Raw genomic sequence first — 25,495 nt, 5'->3', positions numbered from 1 at the left:
TAATGTTCTCAAGGTTCATCCATGTTTTGACATGTGTCAGAATTTCCTTCCTTTTCAAGGCTGAATAATATCCTATTATATGTATAGATTACATTTGCTCATCCATTCATCCATCCATGGACATTTGGGTTCCTTCCACATTTTAGCTATTGTGAATAATGCTGCTATTCTGTTTTCAGAATATTCTGAAAATATTGCTGCTATTCTGTTTAAACCTTGCTTTCAATTATTTTGGATATGTACCCAGAAGTAGAATTGCTGGATCGTATGATAATTCTTGGAGAAGGAAATGGCAACCCACTCCAGTACTCTTGCCTGGAGAATCCCTTGGACAGAGGAGTCTGGTGGGCTACAGTCCATGGAGTTGCAGAGTAAGACACAACTGAGCAACTGACACACACACACACGATAATTCTATCTTTAGTTCTTTGAGGAACTGCCATATCGTTTCCCACAGTGACGGCACCATTTTATATTCCCACCAACAAGGAATAAGGATTCTAATTTCTTCACAACTTCATCAGTACTTGTTTTCTATTTTTTTAATAGTAGCCATCCTAATGGGTGTGAGGTGGTATCTCACTGTAGCATTGATCTATGTTTCCCTAATGATCAGTGATATTATCTTTTCATGTGCTTACTGGCCATTTGTACATCTTCTTTGAAGAAATGCCTATTCAAGTCCTGTGTCCATTTTTAATCAGGCTTATTGCTGTTGAGTTTTAGGAGGTCTCTGTATAGCCTGGTATTAATCCCTTATCTGATATATGATTTGCTAATATTTTCTCCCATTGTGTGTGCTGACTTTGTATTAGGTTTGTCTTTTTTTTTTTTTTTTCCTTTTTCCAGCCATGCCACATGGCTTGTGGGATCTTAGTTCCCCAACCAGGGACTGAACCCAGGCCCTCTGTAGTGAGAGCACAAAGTCTTAACCAATGTGTTTTGATGCACAAAATTTTAGTTTTCATAAAGCCCAACTTGCCTATTTTCTTCTCTGTTGCCTGTGCCTTAGTCTATGTAGGTAAAGGTCTGTCAATTTTGTTATCTTTTCAAAGAACCAACTTTTGGTTCCACTGATTTTTCTCTACTGTTTTTCTATTTTCTATTTATCTCTGCTCTAACCCTTATCATTTGCTTCCTTCCGTTAGCTTTGGGTCTAGTTTATTCTTCTTTTCCTAGTTCCTTAAGTTGTAAAGTTAGGTTGTTGATTTAAGATTTTTCTTGTTTTTAATGGAAGCATTTATTGCTAAAAATATCCCCCTTAGCACCACTTATTCTGTCCCATGTCAAAATGATATGTTGTTTTTGTTTTCACTCATCTTTAAGTATCTTCTAATTTTTCTTGTGATTTTCTTCCTTAATCCATTGGTTGTTTAAAGTTGCTTAATTTCCACAATTTTGTGAATTTTCCAGTTTTTGTTGTTGTTGTTGTTGTTATTGATTTCTAACCTCATCCCATCATATTTGGAGAAGATACTGTTTGATATCTATTTTTTTTTAAATCTATTGAGGCTTAATTTGTCACCAAATGTAATCTATCCTACAAAATGCCTCACGTGCATATGAGAAGAATGTGAATACTGCTACCGTTTGGTAGAGTGTTGTATCTAGTAGATATCTATTAGATCTAGTTGGTTTATTGTCTGAGTACTCTATTTCCTTATCTTCTCTCTGGTTTTTCTACTCATTACTGTGACTAGGATATTGAAGTCTATAACTATTATTGTAGAACTGTTTACTTCCTTCAACTCTAGCAATTTTTGCTTCACAAATTTTGAGAGTCTGTCATTAGGTTTATAGATATAATTTTATATCTTCTTTCTATACTGAAACTTTTATAAATATATAATGTCTGTGTCTCATATGTCTTTTTGATTTAAAGTCTATTTTTTTCTGATACTTGTATAGCCAACTCTTGCTCTCTTTTGATTACTATTTGCATGGAATATTGTTTTTCATGCTTTCACTTTTAATCTATTTGTGCCTTTGGGTCCAAAATTAGTTTCCCATGGACAGCAAATAGTTGGATCATGTGTTTTTATCTGTTCTGACAATGTTTTTTGATTGGAGTGTTTAACCCATTTACATTTAAAGTAATTACTGATAAGAAGGGACTCATGACTGTCATTTTGATATTTGTTTTCCATATGCCTTAAGCTTTTGTTCTTCATTTCCATCATCACTGTCTTCTTTCGTGTTTAGTTTATTTTTGTAGTGAAAACGTTTAAATTCCTTTCTAATTCCCTTTTGTGTCCATTCTATAGCTATTTTCTTTCTGGTTACATGGGAATTACATTTAGGGATTCCCAGGTGGCTCAGTGGTAAAAATCGGCCTGCCAATGCAAAAGAAATGGATTCAGTCCCTGGGTAGGGAAGATTCCCTGGAGGAGAAGATGGCAACCTACTCCAGTATTCTTGCCAGGAAAACCCCCAGGGAGAGGAGCCTAGCAGGCTACAGTCCATGGGGTCACAAAGAGTCAGGCACGACTTAGTGACTAAACAACAACAGCAAACATAGGGATTACATCTAACTCCTAAAGTACCAACACTCTAATGTCAATTTAGCTTAACTTCAATAGTATACAAAAACTGCTCCTTTACAGCTTTCCCCGTCTCTTTCCATTGTTGATGTCACAAAAGTACATCTTTATATATGTGTGTCCCAAAACATAAACTAGTAATTCTTTTAAATGTATTAAATTATGTAGAAAATAAGATATGGAGTTACAAACAAAAGTTAGAAAATACTAGCTTATAGATTCTTTTTTTCCTTTAAAGAAAAAAAATCACAAATCTCAAATCACACAGGAAACAAAAGGTAGTTACAAACCATTGTTATGATAACACCAGCTTTTATAACTGCCGATGTATTTACCTTGATTGAGGTCTTTATTCCTCCATAAGCCTTCAAGTTACTGTCTAGTGTCCTTTAATTTCACCTTGCAGGCCTCCCTTGAGCATTACTTGCAAGGAACTTATAATGGTAAGGAACTCCCTCAATTTTTGTTTAGCCTGGCATCTCTTAATTCCACCCTCACTTTTGAAGGACAGTTTTGCCAGATATGGGACTCAGTTGACTTTTTTTTTCATTTAGCACTTTGAATATATCTGCCCACTGCCTTTTGGCCTCTGGAAGTTAGATCTGTTTATAATCTATTTGAGGTCCCTTGTATGAGATGATTCACTTCTCTCTTGCTGTTTTCAAGGTTCTCTTTGTTTTTGAAAGTTTGACTATAGTGTGTCTCAGTGTGGGTATGAGTTCATCTTACCTGAAGTCTACTGATCTTCTTGGATATTTGTATTCATGAAGTGAAAGTGAAACTGTTAGTAGCTCAGTCATGTGCAACTCTTTGCAACCCCATGGACTGTAGCCCACTAGGCCCCTCTGTCCGTGGGATTCTCCAGGCAAGGATACTGGAGTGGGTTGCCATTCCCTTCTTCAGGGGATCTTCCCCACCCAGGGACTGAACCCAGATCTCCCGCACTGCGGGCAGATTCTTTACAGTGTGAGCCACCATGTCTCTGATCAAAGCTGAGGAGGTTTTAGTCATTCTTTCTTTCCTTTTCTACCCCTCTTTTCTTCTGGGACTCCAACAATGTGCATGCTGGTCCACTTGATGGTTTCCCACATGTCCCTTGGGCTTTGTTCATTTTTCTTTGACTTTTTTTCTGTTTCAGGAGCTCCATAATTTCCATTGTCCTATCCTCAAGCTTGCTGATTCTTTATTTTGCCTGCTCAAATCTGTTTTTGTATTACTTTGGTTAATTTTTCATTTGAGTTGTAGTTTTCAGCTCTCAATCTTCTTTCTGGATCCTTCTTTGGTTTTCTCTCTTTATTGATATTTCCATTTTATCCATACATTACTGTCTTGACTTTCTCCACATCTTCCCAAAGTTCTCTGAGCATTTTTAAGACAGTTGTTCTAAAGTATTTATTTAGTATACCTGCCATCAGGTCTTTTCCAGGGACAGTTTTTGTTTAGTTTTTTTCCTTTGAATGGGTCACACTGTCCAATTTCTTTGTGTGCTTTGTGATATTTTGTTGAACACTGGACATTTGAATCTAATAATGTGGAAACTCTGGAATTCAGGTTCCCTCCTGTCCCCAAGGTTTGCTGTTTTTATTGTTTGGGGTTACCATTATTATTTTTCTTTTTAATTTTTTTTTAATCATTATAGGCCATCTCTGTGCCAAATATCAGCCTGAGGTGTAAACTTAAAGTCTTCTCAGGTCTTTTCGAGTCCTTCCCTAGTCATGCAAAATCACTTTCTTAATTTTCCTCCTATATGGTTTTGAATCTCCTAGTCTTTAACATCTGATTTCCAAAAAAGGAAAAAGGGAAAAACTAAACAGGAGGGGGAAGAACTTGCAGCAATGGGGGAGGTATACAACATTGGCTGCTTACTTCTTTGTCTGCACGTCTGTGATGAGAAGCAGCAATCAGTGATCAGAGCACTGACCCCTGACTGATATTTAGAGGACAGTGCCCTTTTCAGTTCAGTTCAGTTCAGTCGCTCAGTCGTGTCCGACTCTTTGCAACCCCATGAATCGCAGCACGCCAGGCCTCCCTGTCCATCACTAACTCCCAGAGTTTACTCAAACTCATGTCCATCGAGTCGGTGATGCCATCCAGCCATCTCATCCTCTGTCGTCCCCTTCTCCTCCTGCCCCCAATCCCTCCCAGCATCAGGGTCTTTTCCAATGAGTCAGCTCGTCACATGAGGTGACCAAAGTATTGGAGTTTCAGCATCAGGAAGAAGCACAAGCTGGAATCAAGATTGCCGGGAGAAATATCAATAATCTCAGATATGCAGATGACACCACCCTTATGGCAGAACGTGAAGAGGAACTAAAAAGCCTCTTGATGAAAGTGAAAGAGGAGAGTGAAAAAGTTGGCTTAAAGCTCAACATTCAGAAAACTAAGATCATGGCATCTGGTCCCATCACTTCATGGGAAATAGATGGGGAAACAGTGTCAGACTATTTTGGGGGGCTCCAAAAATCACTGCAGATAGTGATTGCAGCCATGAAATTAAAAGACACTTACTCCTTGGAAGGAAAGTTATGACCAACCTAGATAGCATATTAAAAAGCAGAGACAAAAAAGAAGTGCCCTTTTGGCCCACCCCAATTCCTGCCAACTGTGTGCAACCTGCTCTAGGCATATGGTACAGTTGCTTGCACTGTGGTGGGGTGAGAGATGGGCAGCTGCTACTATACTAAGAGCTGAAATTGACCAAACTTAACCACAGTTTACTTTCCAACTCTTCCCCTGTAAGCTGAAAGCCTCTGACAGATTTCAGAGTTCCAAAATAGCTACACCAGACAGACTGTACCAGTGCAACTGTTGTTCAGGTAAGGAAACAGATTCTTGGTGCTCTACCATCTTCCCAGAGTTCTCCTCCTAATCAGGACAGTCTTGAAGAGTACAGTACTGGTCATTTTATTAATTAAATTAGAACACAAATGTGACTAAAAAGTGACTGGAGGCCTATCTGTTACCTGAGTGTGACAAGTCATGGGCCCCGCTCAAGGTTTCACCCTGTAAAAAAGCCAAAATGGAGGCCACAATTTGCTTTTATTTTTGGCCTCAGCATGCAGGATCTTAGTTCCCTGACCAGGGATTGAACCCATGTCCCCTGCAGTGGTAGGGCAGAGTCTTAACCACTAGACCACCAGAGAAGTCCTAGAGGCCATCTTTTGAATAAACACCTGGACCAAACACTCATAATCACATAACCAAATCTTAAACTGTCCTAATTTCCTCAAAATGCTGACTCTGGTCTTAAACAAAATTTAAGTTTCCTTCATGTCAGAGTGACTGTACAGCTTCTGAGACAATTAGTTACACACAAGAAAAGGTAAACAGTGCTACTATCCTAGAGAGACTATAATCACAATTTTAAAAAGTACTCCTTAATTCACATTTTATAAACTGAGCATTACGTGCTGAGAGCCAAGCTTTTAACCATTTTGGGTGTGAAGTCTCCCAGTTCATGAACAGTTTGTTTCTTCCTCAATAAAATATTCCTATCAGGAAAGCTCTCTGAATTTTCTTTTGACAATCCAAAGGGTGAAAAAGAAAATCCCCAAAGAGGTGACCCAAGCAAGTGGTGATGGAAAAGAATGAAGCTGTTTTAGAAATGCATCCTGCTGAAGTTTGTGCTTTAAAAAACAATGTCTATATGTGTGTGTTTCTTAGGCATAATGAAACCATTTATTGGAAGAAACAACTAAAAATTTTTGGTGAGGAGGATTCAGCAATAAAGAATGGTGGGACAGGAACTGTCATTTTTTTTGTTATATGAGAACTACTTCGATTAAAAATATATATAATTATTGGGCTTCCCTGGTGGTCCAGTGGTTAAGGATCAGCTTTGTAATACAGGGGACCTGGGTTCGATCCCTGGTCCGGGAAGATTCCACATGCTGAGGAGCAACTAAGTCGGTGAGCTATGACTACTGAGCCTGCGCGCCTACAGCCCATGCTCCACAAGAGAAATCACCAAAATGCAAAGCCCACCCACCACAACCAAGACCCAGCACAGCCAAAAAATAAAATAGATAAATAAAGGTCTTTAAAAAACATAATTATGAAGAAATATTTTTAAAAACTAGTTGAAATTATACATGAGACTGAACATCCCTGAAAATGTTTGCCTCAGTTACACTCCCCTGGGGCTTGGTCACCTCTGACTATCCACAGTATGACCACACTGGCCCCAGAAGTGCTGAACCCCAGGCACAGCTCTTTGAAACTATGGCTGAAATGGTGCTAAAAAACCTTTTCTTTTTGTTCTCTTCAGAACAAGTGAAACAGGGAATTTGCAAACAGATTCTCCTATGTCTTAGTAATGGAAAAGTGACTAAAGAGATATAAATAGCACGTGCACGCATGTGCATGTTGATACACACACACACACACACACACACACATAAAGTCCAGAAAAAATGGCTTGGCTTGCAAAGACAGATTCTGATCCTTTCAGGCTACTCTGACCCCAAGGTTGGCAGGCTGGCTCCCGCACCAGTTTGGAGATGGCCCTTCTGGCTCCTGGCACTGCTTCTTCTCTCTCTGGCTCAGCAGGAGCCCCACCAGGAAGCCAGATATGGCCCACTGTGCAGCAGCTAGCCACCTAGACAACATATGAGACACTCTAACTCCGGCTCATGCCACTGAGGGCTCGCCCACTCAGCTTTCTCTCCACTTGGTGATCTGACTTCTCCCAGCAGTGAGGTCCAGCAGTCGCTGATGAGCTCACCTGTAGAAAAGGCACTGCCCACCTGAAGTGACCTGCTACTCTGCATATGATGACACCTTTACTAGTAAAAACAAGGGTTACCACATAGTCCCTGTATTGGCTTGTCCGTTTCTGTTACTGATAACTATTAGTTTCTTAACAGTGAAATGTAACTGAGTTTTCTTCTTGGGGGGGTGGGGGGAGCAAGATATATCACCAAATATGGCCAAAGTTTGAAACCAGAATTTAAAATACTGAAATAAAAGAACAGCTGGAACTCTACATAGTGATAAACAGTTCTAAATGAGCAAGTCCACAAAAGTAAAGGTTGACAGAGGAAAGCACTAAAATCAAAGCACAAACCTTTTCTTTTCTCCATAATCAAAGTGACTGTCCTCTACAAGTTCAGTCCTGTTGATAAGACAACTGGTGGGGCCATGGAGGCTGAACCTAACCTGGAAACTACCAGCTGAAAAGCTTTAGTCGACAACAGTTTAACTGCTACACAACTGACAGATTAACATTAAATCTGACTGCATCAAATTGAGACTGTCTTTTTAAAAGACAGGTACCATAATAATAAAATCTAAAAGAACAAACCTACTAGTTGTAAATCCTAATAAAAGAAACTAAAGAATTAGCTGGGTTTCCTCAAACGACAAGAGCACAAGGAAATCAACAGTACAAATGCGCTGCGATGCAGCCTGAGGACCACCGGACCACAAAGACCCACAACCTGAGCTGAGCTGACCTGAGCCAACCCCAACCTCTAACCCCAGGGCAGCAGCCCCTTTCTGCACCTCAGTTCTCCTGGAGGAGAGGCCTACTTACTGAAGATTTCCCCACTTCCGAACATATAGAAGTTAAAAAGAAAAGGATAAAAAATGCTTAGATGACACAGTCCAGCTCAACAATCCAAGTCAGGCCCACGCTGTGGGAAACACACTGCTGTACCACCGGTCACCCCCGTCTTCCCCATGATTTTCCACAGGGGCCCAGAGGGCAGAGTGCACCACTGCTGCTCACTCCTTCAAAGGAAAAACCAGCTTCCTGTAAGACTGGTTTCTTAAAAACCAATCTCCTCCTTGCTCGCTCGCTCAGACACTGGGTGGTAGTGATGCTCTTTGAAGGTGCGCTTCAAAGGCCTTGGCCCAGGACACGAGCACAATACCTATGTCCTCATGAAAGAAACAATTTTTCACATCCTTTCTGAATGTTTGAGGAGCCATTTAAAACTCTGTGAACAATGATAAGAACAAGAAGTATATTGGTCAAGGATGTTCAGAAAATACTCAGGTGCACAGGAAAGGGTGCTATGAGCCGGGGACATGACACCTGGTAAGCCACAAATACTCGGATTCCTTATTCTGTAGACGTCATGACCCAGGTCGCTGGTGGAATTCCTAAGTTAGGCACGGCAGCCTGTTCTGCAAGGTTTTTGTTACAATACAGGCTAGTAATAATAATAATAACAGCATTTAAGATGAAGAGTTGTCTTTTTGGTGCCACGTGAAAATCCAGGGTGCCTGATGGATAAAGGAGGCAAAGAGAAAAACAAGCAGCAGATGCAAGAGAGGAGACTGCTCCGGGAAGGTGACAGCAGCGTGTGTGGATCCTTCTCCGAGGCCTGTAGCCCAGGGACACCCGGGCCGACCCTGCCCACCCCACTGGCCCGGGGATGAAGCAGCGCTGGCTCAAAGTAGAGGTGGAATCCAGGAGCCCACCCGTACGCCCTTTCTCACCTCCCTGCCTCCGCTCACATCATTCCCAGCTCTGTCATGTCTGGAAGCCCGTCCTCTGTCCTGTGTGCCTGGTTTTCAGCGCAGTTAAAGCACTTCATTCTCTGTAAAGCCTGTCCTTATCCCTCCCTTGGATGCCTGGCCACATTAAGCTACTGTTTCCAGCGGCCCCGGGGGCCCTCCCTGAACCTCTTTTACAAAGCTTGTGTTATTTTCTAGTTTCTTATTAAAGTGCCTGTCTCTCCCACAAACCTGCTAGTATCTTGGAAGCAGAGACCCTGACTCGTGCCTGTTCATCCAGCACACAGTAGGTGCTCAGTAAGTGTTTGGTGGAAGATGGATGACGATGGGTGGATGAAGAAGAGATAAAGCACAGCACCCCGAGGCAGGGAAAGTTCTGAGATGCAAAGATCTAATCACTTTCTGCCTACGTGCAGATAGAGGGCAGGAATGGGACACCAAGGACAAGCGCAGCTGCCTTCGCGGGTCCCCATCTCCAGCAATGGCGCAAACAGGGGGGCTTCTCAGATCTTTACCCAGGGACGCCAACAGCTCATAGTTCATCCGCATCACGTCTCTGTACATCTCCTTCTGCCGCTTGTCTAGCGCGCCCCACTCCTCCCGGGTGAAATACACTGCCACATCCTCAAACACCACCGGGAGCGCCTCCAACAGCCCCTCCTCAGAAGGATCCTGCAACAAAGAGCAGCAGGCGCTCAGTACTCCTCTCACGTCGGACACCCAGCGTGATGCTCCGGGGGTCCTGTTCACAGCCTGTTTCTCCTGGGAAGCCTGCCGAGAGGCCCAGACGCGCTCTGAGGAATTCAGCTATCCGTTGAAAGTCAAAGGTGCAAATGTGTGTAGCCCAGAGTCGGTAGGTAACAACACAAACCTCATCACGATCCTAGAAGGAAGGGAAGATCCTTCCTCTTCTCTCTGGGAAGGAAAGGACAGTGCACTGAGGAACAGGGGTCTCGCAGAGCCTCGTGGCTGCACCCATCCTCGAGAGCACCGTGTAATCATCCACCATTGCAAAGGTGGCCGCTGCCTCTGAGCCCCTGCTGAGGCTCCCCATCGGGATGGAAAGAAGCAGTAAAACAAGTAAAGATGCTCCTGTTCAGTGACTATGTTAACACACACTTTACTGCTAAAGGAATTCAGGCTATAAAAGCTTAGACCTGTTTATTATCTTCTAATCCTAAAAACTGAGGGAACATGAAGGGAAATGAGCTCTGTCCCTTTTCTGGATTCCATAAAAATCCGAGCTTACTAACTTTATCTATGACGTTAGGAATGAGGAACGCCTGACCTCTTCTCACCAGAACACTAGAGAGGCTGCTCAAAATGACTTGTAGTAAAACCCCGTTTATATGGACGGGAAGTTGAGAAAGGGAGACGGATCTGGTTACTCAGAGATTTCAATTAACACAGCTTCCCTGCAGGGCAATTTTCCAAAGAATCAGAAACTAAACCCGTTGCATTTGATAAAACAGGCCTGAGGTCAGAAGTGGAGTCTGGAGGTCCCAGCAGTGCAGCAGGGCGTGGAAGGAGAGCCCTGGGCTGACGGCAAGGGGCTCAGGGGGAGGGCAGCGCCATGAGCGCCCTTGGTCTCTGGCTACATCTTAGCTCTTGCCCAAAAAGGTGAGTTTAACTATGGTTGCTACACCCACTTCAGTGCAGCATTAAAAAAACATTACCTAAATTCTGAAGAAACATGATTCCAAAGTTAAAGCTAAAACATATCTTTTACATTGATTATTTAAGAGCTTTGTGGCTGTTTTTGTGATTGTGGATTGTTTCTGGAGTTCTGTGGTCATTTTAGATTCTGGATAAAGATGGCTTTTCTGAATGTAGCTGTTCTCTTTATGTCAGAAGTTAGAGTATTTGGCCCCACTAATATGTTTTGTTATCTACCAAAAGGAGATAATAGTAGTAGGGGGGTTGTGATCAATAAAGGAGCTGATACATGTAAAGCACTTAAAACAAGACCCGGCACAGCTGAAGCATGGCAGCTTATGGTAACATGATAATGTCAGCGGCAGCTACAGCTAACAGAATTGTTCCACCATCATCGTGCAATATACATTGTTGTCAGTACGGAATCCTCCCCCTTGAGCCATCATTATAAACATATTACCTGGCCACAGGGTTCGGCAGAGTCATTACATAAAATGTTATCATCTGAGGAGCTGCGGACGTCATCAACGATTTCTGTTTGCCTGAAATCAGGGATGCAGTCCAGGTACAATGCAGGAATTGCTCCATTCCCTCCAGGGTCCCCTAGGGTGGCTCTTGAGCTGGGCAGGAGCTGGGCCACATTATCACAGGCCTCCAGAGGCCCTGGGGGGTAAAATATGGAATAATCTGCAGGGAAGAAGGGCCCCTGGCTGGCCAGTACATCACCAGACACCTCCTGGGTGCTCCGGAAATGGGCTGCCCAGCGGGGGTCCCGTGCGGCCAAGGCCTTGACACAGAACATGTGGGCCTTGCTCTTGGCGTGGTATTTGAGAGTCTCCACCTTGAATGGTCCGGTATAACCTTCTATTAATCTTGACCGTTTGTCCCTGACAGATGGGTATTCCCGGCAAGCAGAGCAAAAGAGAGCCGTCCGCTCCTCATTCATGACCAGCCACGGGAACTGCGCAAACCACGACTTCTGGATGGATCGGGGCTTGGAGGGTTTGCTGCTTCTTCCTGCACAGTCTCCCTGGACGCTGCCTCTCTCTGAGCTGAAGTGGGACAGACAGGCTTCCTTCTGAGGAGGCAGGTACAGCCCAACTTCTCTGGATGGGCACTGCATGTCCATTTCCTCCATGAAGCCCATCTTGTTTTTTCCTTTAGAGAAAAGAAACAGATGGAATTTTCTCTGAAATCCTACAGGTCGAGTCACTGCAACTCAGAGGTGCTCAGATCCACGTTCTATGAAAGCTGGAACCACAGCCACAAAGTAACCCACTGTGCCTGTGTTTTCTCTCCAGCCCCCAGCCCCCAGGCCCACCTTGCCTAACCCCAAAGAAACAAATGGACTTTAAGGAAGTTCTTTTTTCCCTAATATAAAGGACAGATACACCTGGCTAAAAAGAGATCTCTAAAATTTCACCTGTGCAGCCTAAGACAGTGGCACAGCCTTCAAGAGAGCAGACTTATTTACTAGAGACTGAACACTGAACTTAGAGAATGTAGGGTTAAAGAGGTAACTGAAGCAAACACCACTACTCCACACTTAGCAGGAATCCCCCTCGTTGGTACCCTTGCCAGACAGGCATCTGCACTTGGCTCATGTATCTTCAGAGCGAGAAAACACCCCCACCCCTCTACCAAGCAGACAATTTTGGCCCCCAGAGAGTTCTCTTGAGCTGCATCCATCTTGGGTTACATTCCCCCTGGGAGGGCTACTTCAGCACCCCTTCCGAGAAGTGAAAACTTCCAGGACCTCACTAAGATTTTTCTTCTTTAAGCTAAACCAGAAGTTTCTTTCTTCATGCCTTAATTGAAATGCAGCTTAGACACCTCTAACTGCTCTGGTGCCATTTCTCATGTACCAACAAGTTCAGATGCCCAGCGGGCAAGGACTTGACAGTATTTGCTCCAGGCCAATGGACCACAAAATGGTCTATTACCAAACCTGGAAGCACAAATCTACTAATAGAGTCAATAGGCCCAAAGTTAAGAGCCAAACACAGCAAACACAAACCAAAACAAGTCAAGGCTTTGTGTAGTCCATCTAGATAGGCCACAAGGGAGAGCAATCTTCCCTGATGCCATTCCTAAAGGAAGTAGGAATGAGGAAGAGGAAGTAGGAAAGCTCCACCTCCCCTTTCTCCGATAAGAGGGGCTGGGTTAATGCGGTCTCTTACACGGTGACAGATGCCATCTGGCCTGGCTCTGGCCAAGCCAATCCCTGAAGAGGACAGGCTCATCCAAGGAGGAAAGCAAACATCAGTCCCCAAGACTTAGCGGCTATCCGTTCATTCACCTGTTCATTCCTCAATCAGCTACTGAGCAACTGTTTGCCAGGCATCTTTCTTGGCATTGGGACTATAGTAGTAAATGAGACTGAGTCATGCCTCCATGGAGCTTAGAATATATCGCTATACAGAAACATCTCCTCTCAGGTAGAAATACACTAAAGGGAGATGAGAGTACGGAGAACAAGGTGTGCATATCTTAGATCAAGTGACCGTTGGGGGAGGAGCAGCATTCGTGTGTAACTGGTGCACAGGTAGAAGAGGACCAGGCCAGAGGCCTGGGGCCCAGCTTCCTGCTCCCTCCCTCCAGTGAAGCACCCCTCCTCCCGGGGCAGGTCTACGCTCACCTGGGTTGGGGCTCAAGTGACTCCTCTGGCCTTGGACACTGGCAAGCCATGGCTCTGGCCCTTGCTCAAATTTATAGAACAGCTCTGGGCTGGCAATACTTGGTCCTGGGTCAGGAACAGAGAAAAGCACTATGAGGTTGAATCCAGGTCACACAGGTTAAAAAGGTTATAAAAGCTACTGGTTCAGAACAGAAGCTCAAACTCAAATGCTGAGTGGGACCAGACAATAATCTGAGGAAACCAAGTGCAGGGGGCAAGAAGGGGAGGCTGTGGATCTGAGCCCAGGTGTCAGGGCAGGTGCTCAAATTCAGGAGAGGCTATCAGTCAGATGCAGGGTCAGCACGGCCAGACCATCCCAGTTATCAAGAGAAGCCAGAAATCATATTTCTATGTGAACCCCTCCATGGCTAAAAACAGAAAACTTATTTAAGCATTTTAAAGAAGCCAAACACACACACAAAAAAAAAGAAAGAAAGAAAGAAAACAAAGGGGTAGACCAAATCTGGCCCAGTGTTACTTTGCAACTTCTGGTTTAAAAGAATCATCAGTTTTCAAACTTTTTAGTAGACACAAAGAACGCAACCCTTCCATCCAAAGAGAGCTGAGACTGTTGCCCCCATAAACCTTAGACAAGGGCCAAGGTGAAAAGAAGCAAAGAAAGGCATGGTGATGGTCATCAAATTGAAATCAGAAGAGTATATATGCACACAGACACAATGAACTACAATCACTTCTGTCCGTGGTACCAGAAGTCTATCCACAGAAGCAGAGAAAGGACATTCAGCAAATAGAAAAGATGAAAACTATCTACTCGGGCACAAACTTTTAAGTTGTTTCATTTCATTAAACCGCTACAAGCCTGTGAAAAGGGAAAGCTAGTGAAGAATGACACCAAGCCTCGAAAAGGCTAATGGGCTTGGCCAGGCCTCGTGGCAGAGCCAGCACTGAGACCAGATCTCCATGCTGCAGATCTGAGGCTTCCTCCACCGCTGCCCACCGCCTCCAGTGTCCTCTGGGCACTGAAACAAAACCCACCTTCCAGCAGCACCGTCCACAGGTGGGCCCCCCCTGCCCCACCCCTGCCCCAGGCGCCCTGGGATATGCTGAGGCATCCAGGTCTAGCCCTGGCATGCCCAATTTCCCCACTTCTCTTGGCCAGTTTAAGTGGAGAAGAGAATGCATGATGTGTGAATCCATAGTCAGTTAAGCCAGATAGAGGACTGAGTGGATAAACAGTGTCAAGATGTTGGGAAAAAAATGGTCGGATTCTAGACAATTCTCAAGCCTGTCACAGTCAGATATGGTTGGGAATGCTGTGGGGAAGTGAACAGGGGCCATACCCAGGGGTGCCACCATCTTGTCAGAACCACAGATGTCCTTCTGTTGCTGACTCAGCAGCACCCATTCCTCCTGAAGCAAGTACACCGTGATGTCATCAAACGTCACAGGAGCCTGGAAGGAAAAATGACGCCAGGTAAGCACCAACTTCCTCCTGGGTCTTCCACGGCTGTGTTCACGATCACCTGAGGGCACCCCTACTCTGGGAACAGATCAGACTGGGGGAGGGGGCACTGTCAGTCTACACACAGGACCGCACCTCATCGCTCTCCCCTACCGCGTGCAAGTCACAGAGGGAACGAGACCGCTTCTTCTAGGAAGGGCCACACCCTGGAACCAAAGTGCTGTAACGAAGGCTGACTCTGGACTCACAATTCTCTCCCTGCATGCTCCTCACCTGCTGTCCCACGGGACCCATTACTTCTTAGTCAGTGCGTTAGAAACAACCAACGGTGCTTCTTTCTGCAAAATCTTGAACGTGGTAAATAGCCACTTAGGAAGATGTATCTGATTTCTGGAAATACTCAAATGTCACTGAGAACTATGTCTGTGAATGTGTCAATGATCAAGATGGGCAATGCTTTAAAGCTGAGAACTATATTCCATCGGGCTTGTAAAGGAGCTCGGTTCTGCCAGAAAGGGGCAAGGAAATTCAGAAAATGTTTCAAGGAGTTCTGGATTAAGATGGCAGGTTCAACAAGTACACTGAATTTTGCTTCCTCCTTTTGAATTTAAGACACCCCCCTCCCATGAAAAACTCTCCAAATGAAACACCCACTAGGATGGACAACACAACAAGGGGACAATAGCAATATAATTTTGCTAACTGAAAAGCAGATGAAAAAGTAATAACTGAGCAGATCCAAGAAAACTGAATCCTCACCCAACAGTAGACAAACTGAGAAACAACCTAAGTTACACCAATAAATCCTCTAGAGACTCAGGCCCTGGCCGCCCCAGGAACCACTGGCCTAGGAGTGAAGGCAGCAAGGCTAAAATAACAAGAGCTGGGGGAAAACTGTTCACCAGCAAATGCCAGATCCCTTACACAGGCTCCAAGATGGCAAGACCCTCCCTCCCACATGCTCAGAGATTCCAGTTAGAATTCTGGCTTTCCATTGTTTAGAATCAGCAAACAACTGGACTACCAAGACATCAAGAAAAGGCTCTTACACATCTGACAGAGACCAAAACAGATGGGGGTGGGGGACAGGGGGAGGAGGAACTGAGGAAATGGATGTGAGGCAGGGAGGAAAACAATCTTTAAAAAAAACAAAAGTATCATCAATAGCCCCAGAGAAGTAAGATATTGCAGCCGTGAACCAAGCAGTTATAAAAGAAATAATCAGAAAACACTCAGAATTGGTTGCTGGTTATCCTTTTAAATTTCGTACCACCAACATTAACCAGCTAGTCAAAGAAATAATATTAATAAATAAAATTTTCAACAACAAAAAAAAAACCCTCCCCCAAAGAAAAACACTTCGGAAAATCACATCCTTGGGGTATCGGCCCTTCCAAAGTGAGAACACTGAAGGGGACTATTTGGTAAGTCCAAATAGTCCAATGGCTATTTCCATTTATAGCAAGTTACAGTACATTTTTAAAAATTTGCCTGTCACTTTATATTCCAATTTTAAGTACATGAAATATCTAACTTCAACAAAGAAGCTCCTTGAGAAAAACAGTATACGTAAATCTTACCAGTCATTATTGATTTGTATATTTAAAAATAATTTGAGCATTTTTCTTGTAAGTCAATATTTACTGCAGAAAATTTAGACAGAAAGCCAAAAAACAAAGAAAAAATTCTTTAAGATCACCCACAATCTCCCTAGTGAAAAAGAATTATATTGACATCTGATATGCAACTTTCCAGTCTTTTGTCTATGAATATATATGAATGAACAGTTTTAAACAACAATGGAATTGTACTGCCAATGTGTATGTTTTAAATAACTATTTTCTCTCAGAGTGTCTTCCAAAGCAAAATGTGATTATAATTCCAAAAAACTGCTGCAAGCACGCTACAGGATGGGTTCCACTAAAAAGCAGGCAATCAGACAGGAAACAGGTACACACAGGATATAGCCTAAGGACAGCCAATGTGGGGCAGGGGGATAGAAAACCCTCAAGATCATACTGAAGGAAGAGCCCAGGAGGACTACTGCATACCAGGGCGACAGGGCAAGCTGTTCCGATTAGGACAGGTCAGAGTGTGTGACCCAGGGCAAGCAGGGCTCCCTGTTCATTCCCACCCACCCCGCGTTCCTGAGGGACCAGGTGGGCATAATGAAACCTAACGGACCCATCACTCTGTGAGTGCCACAAGGATGAAGAACATGGCCAGGGCTGAATGTTTAGATACTAAAGAAGTATCTTCCCAACAAGAATGGTAATTACCCTAACCCTGGTACCTCTCTTTTAACCAATATTATAGCAAGAGCCTTCTAATGACATGCAAAACACACACACACACACACACACACACACACACACAAATCTGCTTGAACATGAGGAATTTCTCATTGACACAGACAGCAAGGAATATCCCTGGATGTTCTATTTTTGTGATTCTTACTGTCTATAAGGTAGAACTCTGAGTTCTGAGCCCAGCACCAAATCCCCTCTAAGCCTGACTCCCCTTCCTCAGTTCTAGACACTGCCCCACCTGGAACCTCTACTACAGTCAGGTAAGTATAACTGTAATCAAAACATGTATTATATCTTTCTTTCCTCCACACACCCAGTCTTTAGATTCCCCGATTCAGCCCACTTCCATCGACCCACTCAAGTTCCTACTCACAGTCCATCTCTCTTTCAAGGGATTTTCTGTCCACCAAGCGAAGCACTTTTGCGTCCCCTGAGCAGGAAGCCCTTATGACGCCTGGTGCTCAGGAAGCCTACGCTGACTGTCTCATTTTAAAACCACCTTCACCATCGCCACCCTTCTTCCCATCACCACCACAGGATTTCATAGGCATTTAATTCATTTGTTCACTGAACACACATTTTATTTGTTTCTGTGTGCCTGGAGATCCTAAGATAAAAAGACACTATATTTGTTAAGGAGAATAAAACCCCTTGGGAGGTGACAGACAACTGTGATATAAGTGCAATAACAAAACTGGGTCCAGAGGCAAATGAGAAGGGAATAATCACTTCTATGGGAAGGGGAGGAGGTTTGCTGGGGGTCAGTGACTAGGAACCAGAGATGATGTTGAGGCAATAAACACATACACAATAAATGCTCCTATTTGGCAGCACCAACAAGTCTCCCAGAGAACACAGAACGCAGTGTTCATCACACCACCCACACATATAGCAGAAAGGCCCCTGTAGAGATGCTATTTTGAGTCATTCATTCAAAAAAATACTGAGAACCTATTACATGCCATATACTGCTCCACTTTTCTAGCTGGGAATATAGCAGAGAGTGAGTCAGCAAACATCTAAGTAAATAAATAAATGTGAGAATGTTATACAGTGATAAGGGTTGGGAAGAAAATGAAAGAGGATAACGGGATAGAGTGATGGGGAAGTCTTTGACCTCTATCCATTATTCTGCCAATGACAAGCAAGACACCCTACACCCAATCCTGTAGGCCAAGACTGCCTTTATTTAATAAACATCACAAAATAGCATCAAAGGAAAATTCTAATAATAGATCAATAATACCTCACGTGAAGTCCCAGTCTTCCAGCTTTGAGCCAAAAAAGTGATATCAAGAACGGAACTTTCTCTGGTGGCCCAGAAGGTAAACAATCTGCCTGCAATGCAGGAGACCCCAGTTCGATTCCTGGATTGGGAAGATCCCCTAGAGAAGGGAATGGCTAGTCAGAATGCCATGGACAAAGGAGACTAGTAGGCTACAGTCCATGGGGCTGCAAAGAGTCAGAAACAACTGAGTGACTAACTCTTTCACTTTTAGAATAGCACAACTATTCCACCCAGGCCTCAGTTACCATCACTCATCTGCAATGCATCTTACACTTCTAGTTTGTTCTGCAATCACTTTATCTTTGGATAACATTCTTATTCCCTAGGCTAAAAAAACTGACACACCTGGAAAAGGTGTCCTTTTGAGACACCCTGCAGTCAAGATTAGAATCAATAATGAAATTTCCAGTCCCCATGGTTTTCAATTAGTGGTTGGGTCTGAAAATGTCTTCCCTCATAGCTCAGTTGGTAAAGAATCCAAGGCAGCAGACCCCGGTTCAATTCCTGGGTCAGGAAGATCCACCAGGGAAGGGATAAGCTACCCACTCCAGTATTCTTGGGCTTCCCTTGTGGCTCAGGTGGTAAACAATCTGCCTGCAATGTGGGAGACCTGTGTTCGATCCCTAGGTTGGGAAGATCCCCTGGAAAAGGGAAAGGCTACCCACTCCAGTATTCTAGCCTGGAGAATTCCATGGACTGTATAGTCCATTGGGTTGCAAAGAGTTGGACATGCCTGAGCGACTTTCACTTTCCTGAAAAGGACATAAAATTTCTCTTCCACTTCCCAAAATATTTGTATTTCTCTCTACACATACTAAAGACTAAGAAAGTCTACAAATGAACAGAATTGCTTGAAATCAACCTCAAATCACTACTTTCAATTTGCAATACCAATTATTTATAGCCCTTCTTCCCCACTACATTTTGCTTCCACTCTGTCCAAAATCAGGTTCAGTCTAAACTAAACCTCGGATATTACCTGAGGGCAAGGGCCATTTCCTTTACTTTTTTGGTATTCCCTAAAGCAGGATCTGGGGCTTCCCAGGTGGTGAAGTGAAGCTTCTCAGTTGTGTCTGACTCTTTACAACCCTATGGACTGTAGCCTGTCATGCTCCTCCATCCATGTGGTTTTTCCAGGCAAGAATACTGGAGTGGGTTGCCATTTCCTTCTCCAGGGGATCTTCCCGACCCACGAATTGAACCCAGATCTCCCACACTGCTGGCAGACTTTTTACCATCTGAGCTACCAGGGAAGCCCTCCTAGGTGGCGCTAGTGGTAAAGAACCCATATGCCAATGCAGAAGCCATGAGACAAGGGTTCAATCCCAGGGGCTAGAATATCCCCTGGAGGAGAGCATGGCAATCCACTCAAGTATTCTTGCCTGGAGAATCCCATTGACAGAGGAGCCTGGTGGGCTACAGCCCTTAGGGTTTCAAAGAGTCGGACACAACTCAAGTGACTTAGCATGGTACAGCAAAGCAGGGGTCCCCCAACCTCCAGGATCTAATGCCGAATGATCTGAGGTGGAGCTGATGTAAAAATAATAATTTTTTTAAGTACACAATAAATATAATGTGCTTGAATAATCCTGAAACCATCTCCTGCATCTGTGACCACCCTCTCCCCAACATTATTGCCCTCTGGTCCATGGAAACCCTGTCCTCCAGATAACCAGTCCCTGGTGCCAAAAACTGGGGGCCACTGCCCTCAAGTGCTTAGCACGAGGCTGGCAGGCAGTTCACCTTCAATCTTTCTCTGGTTAGGTTGTGGGGCTTTAACGTCCGGGACTGTTTATAGGTTGTTTCATCTGGAAAATGCACTGTGGAGAGTACTGAGTAAGGAAGAGATGCTTAAGCAAGGAGTAACTTCTTTTATAAAATTCAGTCTTTCCCAGTATTCCCAGGAAAAAGTACAGCATCAAAATACCCTCCTGATCCTTTCTTTCTCTCTTTTGTCTGTGGGACCACCCTTCCAGGCTTGTCCATTTTACTGAGGTGAAAATTGCAGGAGAGTTCGTGAAGGAAAGTGGTCATTTCGTATTTATTCTGTACTTCCAGAATCTCCATCAACTTAAATCCCTGACCACAAAAAAAAAAAAAAAAAAAAAAAGAGCAATTCTGTAAAAGAAGAGATTCAATCCGCATTCGAAAACGTTTGCTGAAGACATTCCTCTTTGGCCAGAGAAGAAACAATCCTCAAGAACTAGCATCAAAGAATATCCAGAAAGATCTTAGTCCCCAAAGTCTGCCATGGTCTCCAAGTCAAGAGCATGCGACCACGCCGGTCTTTGCTGACAGATTCTGAGCTCTTAGCAATCCTACCAACTCACTTAACTCTATCTTCAAGCAGTCTTCCCCACCTTTTCCAACTCACGGCTTCTTGCCCAAAGCCTGAAGAAAAGTTTATGGGATATGCTTCTCAGAAATACTCAGATACTCCACGAAGTAGATAAGCTAGACACAGAAATCGGCAAGAAGTACGCCAGATGCCAGGTCTTTTTCTTCTCAGCCCCTTCTTGGGAAGAGGCATCTAGGCAGGGCCAAGCCCTCACCCTGCCCACCCCTGGCTCCCAGCAGTGGTGTCTTATCCAGCCTCAAAGCCTTAAAACACCACAGGCCTCTAAACGCCAACGGTGGGGAAAACGGGAAGCCCTTTCGCATTACTCCACTAAGCGGGTCACCCACCCAGCACGAACGGGGCGACCTCTCGGCAGAGCGCGGCTGAGGCAGCCGTGGAGGGAGGGAGCGGAAGGCTGCGCGGGACTCGCCCGGAGAGCGAACGAAGAGGCGGGCGAGCAGGCGAGTCCTTCCCTGCAAGGCTGGCTCATCTGCGCGGACTCCGCCTGTAGCGCCCGCCTCGCCGGAGCCCAGACCTGGGACCGACGGGAGGGGAGTGGCAGCCCCCGGGCCCTTCCAGGCCTACCTTCCCCGACTCCCTGGGCTCCATGGCCCCGCTTTCGGTGGCCCGTGCCGCCCCCGCCACTGCCGCCAGGCCGCCCCCTCCCCCCGCGGCCTGGCTTGAGGAGGCCGCCGCCACCGCCGCGACCACCTGAGGGAACCCGGATTCCCGGAAGGGAGGGCGCCCGAGAAGGAGGGAGCGCGGCCCAGAACGGGCAGTCCCTCCTCAGAGTGGGCGGTGGCGCTCGCGGCTCCGGGAGAGGCGCACGGCCGGTACTCGCGTCGCACCGGGCGAACAGCTTTACGGCAGCCGCCCAGTCCGGGGCATCATGGGAAGCGCAGTCCAGGCTCAGTAAGCGGCTCCTAAAGCCGCTTGTTGGCTTGGGGAATGCGGGGTCTCGGTTGGACAGAGCGGTTCGCTTTCTGCCCTCCCCACTCTCCAAGGACCGATAGTAAGGGCAAAGTGCTCTGATTGGGCTATAAGATTGCTTGTTCTTGCGTCTGTTCCCTCCCATTTTTGCCAATAACTGTAGTTGCATAGGACTCTCCTGTCGGGGTGGTCTGAGGAACATAAAGGGACAGAGGGTAAATACAGAATCACTGGGCATTGGAGCAGAAGTGTCCAGCCTGGCTTCCTCCCTCTCCACCCTCTCCTGGAAGCAGAGCTGGAGACCGGGGTTTGGTCCTGGAAAGTGACCCCAGAGAGCAGACCTTGGGATTTGGGTGGGTTAAGCAGGGAAGACGAAAAGGATGGATGCATTTCAAGGTCACTGCTGTGGGTATTGGGGTCTTCATTCCACTTCTAAGAATTATACAGAATGCCCCTCCCCATAATAGTCCATTGAACAATGCGGGGAGAGGAGTTCAGCATTCACCCACTGGTCCCATCCCCAGAAGTTGAGAGTTGCTCCAAGAGACGGCAACTGCACTCCGTCCTCACACTTGTACTTCTAGCTGTGCTTGTATGGAGGCCAAGTGGACACTGTCTGTGGTCAGAAAGCCCTGGGGCAGAAAGCAAAAGAAGCTTGAAAAGAAGCTATATAATGGCAAATCAGCAAATGAACAAGAATTCTCAGCACCATTAGTCATTTGTTGAGTCACTAAATTGTGTTCAGCTCTTTGCGACCCCGTGGACTGCAGCACACCAGGCTTCCCTGTCCATAACTATCTCCCGGAGTTTGCTCAGATTCATGGACACTGAGTCAGTGATGTTATCTAACCATTTCATTAGTCGTTAAGGAAATACAAATTAAAATTGCAATTGGACACAACTTCATACCTACCGAATAGGTAATTAAAAAAATAAGAAAGACAGATAACAACAAGTGTTGGAGAGGATGTAGAGAAATGAGCCCTGGTACATTTCAGGGCAGAAGCGGGGATGGTGTAGGGGCAGGGGAGGGAAATGTAAAATGGTGCAACCACTTTGGGAAACAGTTTGAAAGTTTCTTAAGAGGTTAAACTTACCATATGACCTAGAAATTTCCACTGTTAGGTATATATCCAAGAGAAATGAAAACATGACCACACAAAGACTTGTATAGGAATGTTTACAGCAGCTTTAAATGTTTATAGCATGAGTTGGAGCAAGCTCCAGGAGTTGGTGATGGACAGGGAAGCCTGGCATGCTATATTCCATGGGGTCACAAAGAGTCGGACACAACTGAACGACTAATCTGAACTGAACTGATAGCAACTTTATTCATAGTAGACCAAAAACAAGAAAGTACTCAACTGTCCATCAACCGATGAGTGCGTTGATAAAATATGGCATATCCACACAATGGATTACTATTCAGCAACAAAAGGAAACAGGCTGTTGACACATGCTGTAATATGGAAGTGTGAAAGGAAAATAAAAATGGAGTTGATATTGCCAAGAGAGCTCTTGAAAATGGAGCTGAGAGGCCATTAAAGACATGTGACTTATTCATTTCTCAGCCTGGGTGGAATCTGATCTTTTGACCTGATGAAGTCAGCCAGAATACCTGCCAGAAACTCAAGATACTAACCAGATCCTTACCCTAAAATATGATCATCTGTTTACTTCTTGGATCCACAGACAAAGCAATGTTGCATGCTACTTTAGTTAACAATAATTGTTGCTGCCATCAAGCCATCAACAACTGTAGCCACAGCCCCATGGTGTACCCTGAGGGGATTCAGGATGGAGGAAAACAGGGTACTGACCCTAAATAGTTAAGATGCATACATAAGGGATAATTTCAATGAACCCAGACTCTTGCATCTTCCCATACACAGAAAAGCACTATAATCATTAACTGGAGATATCAGTATTTTGTAATTAGCAATAATCAACTGATGTTCAGCTACATTTTTTTTTCCTCAGGAAAATCTATATATTCTAATTCCTCCACTGCCTCTTGGAACAGTTCCACAGAGCTGTCTGAGAGGCTGTCTCCCAAAACATAGTCCTCAGTAAGGGCTCCAAATAAAACAGGCAATTTTTAGGTGGTGTGTTTTTCTTCAATTGACAGGCCTTCTTTAAAACGACTCCTGATTCTTAGTGTTAGTAGTGGGCTCAATCATGTCTGACTCTTTTTCAACCCCATCTGTAGCCCACCAGGCTCCTCTGTCCATGGAATTTTCCAGCTAAGAATACTGGAGTGGGTTGCCACTTCTAACTGCAGGGGCTCTTCCTGACCTAGGGATTAAACCCTCATCTCTTTCGTCTCCTGCATTTGCAGGCGGATTCTTCACCACTAGCGCCACCTGATTCCTTATCGACAGCTATTTTCTGACTCACATCAGATTCAATCCACTCTCTCCAGGCAACTTTAAACAACCTCATGGCTCTGTTTTTATTAGCCCCTGAGTCTTTCTCTTCCTCCTGCATTATTTATTTTGGTTGACAGATGAATCTCAAAATCATCATGCTAATACAAAGGAGCCAGACATTTATATGAGGTGTCCAGAACAGGCACATCTCAGTTCAGTTCAGTCACTCAGTCGTGTCCAACTGTTTGCAACCCCATGGACTGCAGCAGGCCAGGCTTCCCTGTGCATCACCGACTCCTGGAGCCTGCTCAAACTCATGTCCATCGAGTCAGCGGTGCCATTCAACGTTCTCATCCTGTTGGCCCCTTCTCCTCCCACCTTCAATCTTTCCCAGCATCAGGGTCTTTCCCCATGAGTCAGTTCTTCGCATTAGGTGGCCAAAGTATTGGAACTTCAGCTTCAGCATCAGTCCTTCCAATGAATATTCAGGACTGATTTCCTTTAGGATGGACTGGTTTGATTTTCTTGCAGTCCAAGAGACTCTCAAGAGTCTTCTCCAACACCACATTTCAAAAGCACCAATTCTTCGGCGCTTAGCTTTCTTTATAGTCCAACTCTCACATCCATACACAACTACCGGAAAAACCATAGCTTTGACTAGACAGACCCAAAGGCACATCTACTAAGGTGTAAAACAATTTAGTGATTGATTACCTGGGCCTGGAGGTGGGAAGAATGTATGGTAAATTGGCTTGAAATGATGCAAATATTCTAAAACTGGCCTGTGGTGATGTATGTGTGTGTTTTCTATAAAAGTCAACTTTTATACAACTTTGTGTGTTTTCCATAAGTCATCAAAGTGTAACTCAAAATGGAGTGAATTTCATAGGATCTAAATTATATCTCAATAAAACTTTTCAGGAGGAGAAGAAGAAGCAGACCTCAGCATGAGATGAATGTATCTTGCATGGCAATGCCTGCCAGAGCTGCAGCTGCCATCAGATGGGGTGAGGGATGGGACCTGGGGCCCTAGAGATGTCTTGTACCAGAGATCTTAAGACTTTACATCCAAACTTTAAACATGAGGAATCTGAGGCTCAGATATGGGAAGTGACTTGCCCAAGTTCACTAGCATGAGCTATTCACAGAGGTTTCCCAGGTGACAGTCCTTGTGCAGGTCCAGGCCAGGGCTCAGAACCCACCCTCCCACCCCCACACCCCCCAGCCCACCTCCCCTCCCCTCTGAATCCTGGGATGCAGACTCTGTACACGGGCTTGCTGCCAATATCACTTTATTTGGAATATGTTAGAACTAGAGCAGGGATGTGGGGTGGGGGAGGGGGGGCCGGGCATGGGAGGAGGGGTCATGACGGCCAGGGCAGGCTTGATCTGGCGGAGCCGTCAGCGCTCTGAGAAATCACCTCCTGGAGGACAAATAAGAGGGAGATGCGCTATCAAAACAGGCCGGGAAGGGATGGGGCTGGAGAGAGGGAGGGTGCTGAG

General features: G+C 44.9%; 2 protein-coding genes across 2 annotated transcripts in view; both read right to left on the bottom strand.

Moving 5' to 3' along the window:
• Positions 1 to 21,768, bottom strand: part of ZNF862 (zinc finger protein 862) — a 33,860-nt gene extending 12,092 nt beyond the window's left edge. Inside the window, exons 1-6 of the mRNA XM_061166572.1 lie at positions 21,559 to 21,768; positions 21,279 to 21,404; positions 14,637 to 14,748; positions 13,297 to 13,401; positions 11,119 to 11,816; positions 9,518 to 9,674 (exon numbers count right to left, since the gene is read on the bottom strand). Coding sequence (XP_061022555.1) covers positions 9,518 to 9,674; positions 11,119 to 11,816; positions 13,297 to 13,401; positions 14,637 to 14,748; positions 21,279 to 21,404; positions 21,559 to 21,768 — 1,408 coding nt within the window. The remainder of the gene's footprint in view (positions 1 to 9,517; positions 9,675 to 11,118; positions 11,817 to 13,296; positions 13,402 to 14,636; positions 14,749 to 21,278; positions 21,405 to 21,558) is intronic.
• A 3,563-nt stretch (positions 21,769 to 25,331) lies between these two features.
• The window catches only part of LOC133072612 (SCO-spondin-like), a 51,031-nt gene continuing 50,867 nt past the window's right edge, over positions 25,332 to 25,495 (bottom strand). The window contains 1 exon segment of the mRNA XM_061166035.1: positions 25,332 to 25,416. Within this exon segment, the coding sequence (XP_061022018.1) occupies positions 25,394 to 25,416 (23 nt within the window). The 3' untranslated portion in view covers positions 25,332 to 25,393.

This window comes from Dama dama, chromosome 18 (assembly GCF_033118175.1).
Source record: "Dama dama isolate Ldn47 chromosome 18, ASM3311817v1, whole genome shotgun sequence".
Taxonomy (NCBI): domain Eukaryota; kingdom Metazoa; phylum Chordata; class Mammalia; order Artiodactyla; family Cervidae; genus Dama; species Dama dama.
This window is presented reverse-complemented; position numbering and strand designations above follow the sequence as displayed.